Here is a 10,201-nt window from a genome sequence, read left to right as displayed (position 1 = left end):
AAGTTTGCAAAATTGTAGCTTTAAACCTGATTTAGCTTTTTTTTAAAAAATCATGATTTGATGGGGTCACTTTAGTGTTTCTGTGCTAATATATACTCTTGAAAGGAAACTACTGTATAATAGAGACGGATCTCTAAAATTTCAACCAAGAATGTATTTTAAGAATTCTAAAATGCTGTTTTGCAAACCCCAATTTAATTGCTTCTTTAATGTCTATAAAAAGGCAGTTTAATTGCTTGTCTAACACAGACACGGTTAGACTTACCTGGTCAAAATTCATTTACGAGAGATTTGCAAAAATGCTGATTATAATTAATGAGAAAATACAACCTCTGAGCCTCCTGTTTGGCTGTTATTTTTTCAAAAAGGGACTAAAAAATAGGCAAACTTCGCCTCCTTTGAAAAATTTGGTGCTCTTTTCTGATTCGCCCTAAACAATTCATGCACAAAAAAACCCCCTTCCATCCTAGTCAAACAAGATGCCATTTCACCTAAAAACTGGTGCCCGGCAAATATACCAATTTATGCCTTAAAATAGAAGGTTGGATTAAACCCCTGTAGTAAAATTATGTACTGAATGCAGAGATAGAAGGAAGTGGCGTTCAGCCTGTCTTAGTAACTTCAGAGAAGGAATTTGCAATCAATTTCTTCGTAGCAATAAAAACACGGAAAGTTCTCGCTTTGGGCAAATAAATGCTAGAAATATTTTGTCCCAGGATCTTTTTCTCTAAACAATAATATAGCACAGTGAGGTTGGTAGCTTGTAGACACACAAGATTTGTATTGTGTCATGCAGCCACTACTTTTCTGTGGGCGTCTGGAAGGATCGCTGTCAGAATTGGGAATTTTGGTGACTTCTTTTAGAAAACGCGGACATCTGGTTCCAGTGTGCCAGAAGCTACCTTGGTATCATTTCCACCAGAGGTTTTGATGTTTTTTGGGGATGGTCCGGCAGTATCTTAACTGGAAAAGCTTGCTTTGAAACAGGCAGGGTTTTTTTTTGCATGCTGAAATATGGAATGCAGAATCGTAAAACAAATTTAAAAGATGGGGGTTTTGAACTTAGAATACCAGATTTGGAGCAAATCCGAGCCGTATGCTGGTGAAAATCTGAATGCCAGAACTTCAAAACACGACGTGTCACTGGGACTGATAAGGTTTGGAAATCTATGGGTTGCATAGATTTATTATTTAAATTACCTGAGGTTTATTTTTTATTTTTTTTGTCTCGGTTTAGCTTAATCTGTAAGGCCAGCTCCTTGTGGCTAAATCCAAACCACAGTTCAGTCAAACCAAAAGCTTATCAGGGCGAGAATTAAGTTTTCAAATGCAGCTAGATTTACTCACACAGCCGGACAAAATTCACAAGCCGAGATCCAGCCTATTTTCCCGAGCACCAGAAGGCAAGGCAAGAAACAACGGATGGAAACTAAGGAAGGAGAGAAGCAACCTAGAATTAAAGAGAAATTTCCCAGCAACGAGAACCATGAATGAACCAGTGGTTTGCCTCCAGAAGTTCTGAGCGCTTCCATCACTTTTAAGAAGAAATTGGACAACTATTTTGTCTGAAATGGTACAGGGCCTCCCGCTTGAGCAGGGGGTTGGACTAGATGACCTCCAAGGTCCCTTCCAACTTGGTGATTCTGTTAAAAAGATGGGGAAAAAGTTTTGCTAGGGCAGGTAAAAAGTTGGCAGCATATCAGAAGGAAAGTGGAAAGTTTAAGGCTTAGGATTTGTCTCTTATGATGTCACAAAGACAGAGAATGTTAGTAAACCATCCCTGGGCAAAACTCCACAGCCGATTCCGTTTCGATGGCTCTTAGTCCACACACTCCGCCTCAATCCAGACCCACGTTTAATTCCTTTATTATTATTTTTTAACATTGATTGACTCCCACACAGATTCCTCTCCTCGTACATCTATAAGATGTCCACAAAGAGCTAAAAAAAAAAGAAAACTTTAAGAGAGTTTTGCCATTCCACCGTAACAAGCGAGGATCGGGCCCGGGGGAGTAAGTATCCTTTGTGTTTAAGTGTATATACATCATAATTAAAAGGGAATGTGCATCTCGTGTTGGTAGAGTGTGCTTTGCTGGGTCATCAAAATCTGTGCCAATCTTCAGCTTCGCTTCCAAATTGGTTTGTTTTCCTGCTTTGCGTTCTTGTTTCCTTCTTCCAAATGTAAATTTCAGTGCCTAACTGAATGGAGGGTTTCTGTATCTGCGTTTTTCTATTGTGAAAAAGACTCTGCATTCAGGCCCCAATCTACCTTGGGAGCCCCTCATTGCTGGTGAGGGCACCAAGCCACAAATCTTAGTTTATCACTCATAACAGTGCCATTAACACCGTAGGCTAAGCCCAGATCTCACAAAGCATCATTTGGCTTGATGCGCCGTGCCACTCTGCTCAATTCCATCCACATTTAGAAATCCACTGGCGAGCTGGCTATTTCTCTCTTCTCTCTTGAAAAACAAATGGCTTTGGATCTTATAACAATCATCATCTATAATTTATCGTCTTTGATGCTGTGATAGAACATTTCTCCTCCACCACCACCTCCCTTCCATCTGTGCAAGCCAAAAATGATCGCGTTCATCGCTACGAGAAAAAAAAAAATATCTGGCTGGCATTTGCAAAATGGAAGGGGGGGGGAAACACCTCTCTGTAATATTCAAATGAAAACTGCATTGTCTGTGTGACCAGGGGACACGGCCAGAAACAACACACGACCCATTGGAAAATTTAAAAATAGCCAAAATGAAAGCGGTCCTTACACAACGAGGCCGTTTCCAGAAAATATTACGATTATTCCTTTGCATTCCTTTCCCTTTCTCTGACCCCGCCAGTTTGAGTGGCGAAAAGCCTGGGGTTTTATTTTTTTGTCGTTTGGCGAATGGACGTTTTCAAAATGCAGAATTTTTAAAGGGGGGGGTTGATCGTGGTTTGCACCACAGCGAGGAATCGGGTGTCCCAGTTAGAAAGCGGGTTGAAACGGGAATATAAACAAGGATAGGTTGGGGTTTGATTTCCTGGATTATGTTTCTCCTGGCTTTTGAACCTTGAGAATCCTGCAGGTTGCTACCGATTTTACTACCGGTTCTCAATGCGCGTGCACCGTTCCATGTAAATTGTTCTTCGCGCAAGCGCAGAACAATTTACAGTGAACTGCGCCTGCATAGTCACTAAAAAATGAAATGGCGGCGGCCCAGCTGCAGCAATGGAACCAGTTCGGGGGCGCGGCCAGCCTGTTATGCAACCCAGCCCTGAATTCCACTACCAATTCAATCGAACTGGGCTGAACTGGGAGCAACCCACTTCTGCTGCAGATTAAGAGGCTGTTAAGACCCTCCACGCCAGTAAATTGAAATAAATAGAACAAAATATTTTAAAAATGCAACATTTGACCTTAGGAGAAGGGGGTTTTGCTTGATAAGACTCAGTCTCTACTCAGGTCCAAAATATAGGAAATCCTTGACTTGCAACTATTTGTTCAGTGACAATTCCAAAGGTAGAACGGCGCTGAAAAAAAGTGATTTAGGGCGTTTTTTTCACCTAACCATTGCAGCATCCTTATTGTCACTTGATCAAAATTCGGATGCTTGCAGCCATCTTTGTGACTGTTGCAATATCCCGGGGATCACGTCATCCCTTTATGCAACCTTCTGGCTTGGCAAAATCAATGTGGAAGCCAGATTTAGTGGTACATTAGCAGCTAAACCACCACAAGGGATCCACTTAACAACGGTGGCAAGGGGCGGTCGTAAAAGGGATCACTGAAGATTCACTGAACTGTCTTGCTTAGCAGTGGAAGTTTGGGATTCAATTGTGGTCGTAAGTCCGAGGATCCCCTGTACTTTGGACCTACGTAGATTGGCCAAGATTACCTTCTTGCGAAAACTACCTGGTCTTTTCAGGTTGAACTTTAGCCGTTACCTAATGCAGACAGGCAATCTAATTAGGATTATCATCCCTTTAGGACTGCATTCCAACAGATAGGAGTGGACTTTAAACCCTGGGGAAATAAGGCTGAGCTATTAAAGATTTGCAGGATCCAATCTGGGTTGATCCCCGGAACCAGAGATTTATTCTTCCAAGTTTTTGGATTCATTCTGTAGCCCATCCTTGGGGAATTTCTCTGTCTCCAGAATGCTTGCATGGGGCTCTTCTATGTGTGCTATTTATAGGGTGTTCATGGCTTTTAGTTTTTAATTGGGGTGTTGATTGCCAGCTATTAAGTTGTTGGTTGTTTATTCCTTGACTCCTAAACACCTGGTAAACAGCATTCCTGATCAGAGGCAGGTTCCTACCAGTTCGGACCGGTTCATCCGAGTAGGTAGTAACTCGGTCTGCTACACCCCCAAACCAGTTCTTTCGGCGTCGCCATCTTGTTTTTTGCTTCTGCGCATGCGCAGCTGTACTGTGCACATGCCCGTAGCGTGCGTGTCCCTGAGTTGAAGCGGCAGTAGCAGCAGCTGGAACCCACTCCTGCTCCTGATGACTGACGAGAGACCCTTTCCCATGGCTTCCATCCTTTCTCTTGGCTATTTTTGTCCCTGCCCGGCTGACAATATGAACAAGTGTTCATGTTGTTGAAAGGAAAGCGATCCAACTTTGCGTCTAGAAAGCTATCCTCTCAGGAAACGAGGAACACTTTCCTGGAAGGGGACGGAGGCCCGTTGCATAACTGCCAGCCAACGCAGGGATTATGAGCCCGTAGCATCTGGAGGCAGGCTGGGCTGTCGGCTGTCAGGATGCCTCCTTTGCCTGATCATCAGGTTTCCAAGACAGGGCTTTTAAGGAGACCTCCCTCAAAAGCTCATAAAACGCCAGCGGCTGTGGGTTGTTGGGGTTGGTTTTTTCTTTTTTTGGCTTGTTCTGCAAAGCGGCAGAATGTACAGAGATCAAACCCAGGGCCCAGAAGGCATTTCATAATCCCGCAAAATCCAGTTGGGTAAATAGTCCTTGAAAACTGCTGACGGGGGAATGCCAGCGATTCAGGCCACAGCGCCCAGATTGCCCGAGAGAAAGAGAGAGACCCAACACCCCCCTCCCCCCAAGAATATCAAGGCTCCCAAGTTCCATCGGGAATATCTTCTCAACCTTGGCAACTTTTAAGAGGTCTAGATTTCAATGCCCAGAATCCCCCCAACCAGACCCTTTGTGGTATTGATGAATTCCTGCTGGCATTACCACCAGTTCGGTGCACAATTTTTTTTATTAGGTGCGTATTTGCACCTAAAAAGGTCTGTGCATGGGCACAATGTTAGAAAAGGAAGAAAAAATACATATTTTGCAATGAAGATCCTTCCCCTGGAGTGGGGAGGGGATGGGGATTTTGCAGTATCCTTCCCCTGGAGTGGAGAGGAATGGGGATTTTACAGAATCCTTCGCCTGGAGTGGGGAGGGAATGGGGATTTTACAGAATCCTTCCTTTGCCACGCCCACCCATCCTGCCATGCCCACAGAACCAATAGTAAAAAAAAAAATGAATTTCACCACTGGTATGGACCACTCTGGGTGTCTACTCTTCCCATTACGAGATCCCCCTTTTCCCTCTCCACTCCAGGGGAAGGATACTGCAAAATCTCCATTCCTCTCCACTCCAGGGGTGGGATATTGTAAAATCCCTATTCCTCTCCACTCCAGGAGAAGGATACTGCAAAATCTCCATTCCTTCCCCACTCCAGGGGAAGGATATTGTAAAATCTCCAATCCTCTCCGCTCCAGGGGAAGGATATTGTAAAATCTCCATTCCTTCCCCACTCCAGGGGAAGGATACTGCAAAATCTCCATTCCCTCCCCACTCTGGGGTCAGCCAGACGTGGTATTTGCCGTTTTTTCTGAACTACTCTGCTACCGGTTCTCCATAACCTGTCAGAACCTGCTGAATTTCACCCCTGTTCCATACTGGTTTTCCAGAATCAAATTTTTCAAACATGTCAGCGACAGCCCTCTCTCAAGGGGGCAAATTTCCCCCTATTTGCAGACACTCAAGAGACCCTACACAGGTGGTCTTTGACTTATAACCATTTGTTTAATGACAGAGGTTACATTAGCCTTGGGGGGTGGGGAAACCGACTTATGACCGGTTCCCGCACTTACGACCCTTGCTGCCTCCCCGTGGTCACGTGATCCAAATTTGGATGCTTGGCAAACGGTTCAACATTTACAACAGTTGCAATCTCCTGCTCAGGGGTATGTGACCATGTATGTCCTCGGCCTTCCGCACATGCACTTTGGTGTCAAAATATGCCTAACTAGGACAGCATTGAGCCAGGATGAGCCCGATTCTATTTCCCAACTGTGTTGTCCTAATTTAACGACATCAGCGACTCACTTAATGACGGTGGCAAGAAAGGTGGTTAAAACGGGGCAAAACTGGCTAGGTGGCCTTTGCAGCGGCTAAGACACGGAGCCTGTCGATCAGAAAGCTTGGCAGTCCGAATCCCTAGCATAGGTCTCCTGCGTGAGCAGGGGGTTGGACTAGATGACCTCCAAGGTCCCTTCCAACTACTGTTAACCGTCGCACTTAGCGATGGAAATTGAAGGGGGGCAGGCTCAGTTGTGGAATCTTGCGTCAAGGGTTACTACTTGTAATTTATTATTTTCTTCCCCCAAAAATCTGTGTAAATTTCTCAAACGCCTCTGGTTATTATTACTAAGTTCTTCCTACTGGACTTTAAGGCGGCCTCTGCAAGCATTTGCCTTCATCTTGGCATAAGGCATCGACTTTAAGGTACATAAAACATTAATGCTTGCAGGATGCTGATTAACCCAGCCAATCACAGGAGCCCACCTACCTACGACGGAGAAAACCCCAAGCCGAAACCCCACCACAGTCTGTTTCACCTGACAATTCCCCCCCTTGTCTCCACCACTGTCAGTCCACAATATAATTAACTTTCTCACCCAGCAAGAGAAAATAAGAATATCTGCTCTTATTTCGGCAGGAGAAAAAGAGGCTGGATTTAAAGTCAATTATTATTTACCTTTTCGGAGGTCCGACAAAAACCAGCGGATCCACCTTTCGGGGGTTTGATTTCACCGAATCATGAGGACTAGCGTCTGGGTGCTTCAACTCTGCTTTCTACATCTATGCTCTTCCCGTATTCTGGACTGGACATATCATGGTAAGGAGGGGGAAAAAGAGGGAAAGAAGCAACCTTTTTGCTTTTAACTGTGGTCTATTTTAGGGTTGCAAATTGTGCAACATGATTCAATGTCGGTTTTCCAGACTGGAGCCGCAATCCTAGTTACTATAGAGAGCCTGTTTGGTTTAAGGCTAGAAAACGGGAGATTGGGAGTTTGTCTTAGGCATGAAAAATCTGCGCAGTGACTTTGGGCCAGTCCCTTTCTCTCTCTCACACACACACACACCACCAAACAGGGTTGTTATTGTGAGGAAACAACACAATATTTCCTCACAATAGCAAAAATTAAAATAGGAAAATGGGGGGGGAGGCGTGGCTATGTGATTTTCTGCCTTGAATTATATTGTAAAGATAAAGGCGGGATACAATTAAGTAATGATACTCCGAACAGGAATTGTGAAGTTTCATAATCCAAACATACCTAACATTTTGGGAGAACGTAGGGGCTTGGTCTCGTCCACCACACTTACCCCCATGGCATCGTTTGCAAACAGCAAAAAATGTGTGAACTCTTACGCTGTTCTGTTAGTCCACAATCGGAGCGAAAATCAAGTTAATGGAGCTGAGATTTATATTGTGGAGAATAATATTTAAGAGTAATTCCAGTAGATCTCTACTATGATAGTCCTAAGGGTCAGTTTTCCTGCCGGGGCATTATTAAGAATTGCCCAGCAGATCTGGAGTAGACCAGTTAAAAGGAAGGAGGGGTTTTGGCATCCTTTTAGCTCACCTGTGCATATCCCCAAAACACCAGCCGAACTGCAACACACACACACAATCCAGCTTTAAAATCAAGCCAAACTTGGATCTTGGAGTCCTGGTGGACAACCATTTAAATAGGAGCCAGCCGTGTGCAGCAGCTGCCAAAAAAGCCAACACAGTTCTAGGCTTCATCAACAGAGGGATAGAATTAAGATCACGTGAAGGGTTGATACCACTTTATAAGGCCACACTTGGAATACTGCATCCAGTTTTGGTTGCCACGATGTAAAAAAGATGTGGAGACTCTAGAAAGAGTTCAGAGAAGAGCAACCAAGATGATTACGGGACTGGAGGCTAAAACATATGAAGAACGGTTGCAGAAACTGGGTATGTCTTGTCTGATGAAAAGAAGGACTAGGGAAGACATGATAGCAGTCTTCCGATGTCTCAGAGGCTGCCCCAAAGAAGAGGGAGTCAAGCTATTCTCCAAAGCACCTGAAGGCAGGACAAGAAGCAACGGGTGGAAACTAATCAAGGAGAGAAGCAACTTAGAACTGTGGATAAATTTCCTGATAGTTAGAACAATTAATCAGTGGAACAACTTGCCTCCAGAAGTTGTGAATGCTCCAACACTGGAAGTTTTTAAGAAAATGTTGGATAACAATTTGTGTGAAGTGGTGTAGGGTTTCCTGCATAAGCAGGGGGTATGACTAGAAGACCTCCAAGGTCCCTTCCAACTCTGTTATTCTGTTCTGTTATACAAACCTCTTTTGAATAGCCTGACAAACCTGCATGTCATTTGCCCCCCCCCCCTTCAAACCAGGTAAGTTCCCCCTAAACTTTTCATAACCTCTCCCAACATCCCAGAGACTTTAGGATTAATTTTGGAATCCTCTTTGGGGGGTCTCTTCGGACGCCCAAATTCTTGGCAGGTCACCCAAAGGCAGAAATGTCGTTTCAAAACAAAAGGAGGGGTGGGGGGGAAATTTGGATAGAAATTCCCAATCAAGCAGAAACTCAAAAGGGTGAGCTTGTGCTGGCTGCTTTTCCTTTTGTCTTCCTGTCTCTCCCCATCCGTCAATTTTTTTTTAAAAAAGGAATGTTTTGCAACGTTGTGCCTTCTTTTAGAGGGAGAAAAAAAGAGGAAAATAGGATAAATCTTGTTCCATCTGCTATTGGGAATTTTCTGCCCCATCCATAATGCCAACCAATGGTTGATGCCTAATATGGAAGGAACTTAAATCTGCTTTTAATGTGTTGTTGTTGTTGTTGTTGTTACCTATTTTTGGACTATAAGACACACTTCTTTGTCTCCCAAAAGGGGTGAAAATATAGATGTGTCTTATAGACCGAATATTGCCAAAGCCCCACCCATTCACCAGCCATTTTTTGGCTTCTGCACACCTGGGTTTCAGGCCTTTTTTCAGCCTGTTTTCAGGCCTTTTTTCAACCTGTTTTCAGGCCTTTTTACAGTCTTTTTTCAGCCTGTTTTCAGGCCTTTTTTCAACCTGTTTTCAGGCCTTTTTCCAGCCTGTTTTCAGGCCTTTTTCCAGCCTGTTTTCAGGCCTATTTTCAGCCTGTTTTAGGCCTTTTTTCAACCTGTTTTCAGGCCTTTTTTCAACCTGTTTTCAGGCCATATTTTGGGCCATTTTCAGGGTTTTTCCTGCCCATTTTGGGGGCTTTCTTCAGCCCTTTTCAGGGCTTTTTTTGGCCTGTTTTCACCACATTTTCAGGCCTTTTCCAGCCTGTTTTCAGGTCTTCTTTCAGCTCATTTTGGGGGCTTTTTAGCCCATTTTCTGGGCTTTTTTGGCCCGTTTTCAGGCTTTTTTTCAGCCCGTTTTTGAGGCTTTTTTCAGCCCATTTTTGAGGCTTTCTTTGGCCCATTTTTGAGGCTTTCTTTGGCCCATTTTGAGGCTTTGGGTGGGGGGCTTTTGGGAGGGGAACTGCCCCCCAAAAGCCTCGAAAACGGCTTGAAAAAAGCTTCAAAAATGGGTAGAAAAAAGGCTATCAAAGGGCTGAAAAAAGGCCCCAAAAAGTGCTGACAATGCTGCGCGCAGAGGCCAAAAATCTTTTTTGTTTGTTTGTTTTTGTCTTCTAAATTGAGGTATGCCTTATAGTCAGGTACATCTTATAATCCCCCAAAAATACTGTATTTAAAAAGTCCAAAGGAGAAACTCTTTAAGAGGAGAAAAAAGTCTTCCCTAGAGAGGCTCCCTGGAGATATTTTGTTTCCGTAACCTTCCTCCTGCCCTCTAATAAGAATGGATCAATACCTCTTAACTCCTAATGGCGAAGAAGCTACCCTAAAATTTAGGGAGAGTGCCAAGAAAGATTTTTGGATGGATCAC

At 43.9% G+C, this 10,201-nt stretch overlaps 1 protein-coding gene across 2 annotated transcripts in view; it reads left to right on the top strand.

The window, feature by feature from the left end:
* Positions 1-719: 719 nt before the first annotated feature.
* CA6 (carbonic anhydrase 6) overlaps positions 720-10,201 on the top strand; it is a 30,585-nt gene continuing 21,103 nt past the window's right edge. The window contains exons 1-2 of one of the 2 annotated variants that reach the window (XM_087702696.1): positions 720-2,012; positions 6,951-7,130. In XM_087702696.1, coding sequence (XP_087558822.1) covers positions 7,052-7,130 — 79 coding nt within the window. In that variant the 5' untranslated portion in view covers positions 720-2,012; positions 6,951-7,051. Of the gene's footprint in view, positions 2,013-6,847; positions 7,131-10,201 lie in introns of those variants that run through there. The other variant, XM_087702697.1, reaches the window with a different exon arrangement.

The sequence above is a fragment of the Thamnophis sirtalis genome, unplaced genomic scaffold (genome assembly GCF_051295495.1).
Source record: "Thamnophis sirtalis isolate CommonGarterSnake01/CBP01778 unplaced genomic scaffold, rThaSir2_p1.2 scaffold_15, whole genome shotgun sequence".
Lineage (NCBI taxonomy): Eukaryota > Metazoa > Chordata > Lepidosauria > Squamata > Natricidae > Thamnophis > Thamnophis sirtalis.
Note: the sequence above shows the minus strand (reverse complement) of the source record. Positions and strands in the feature narration are given on the sequence as shown.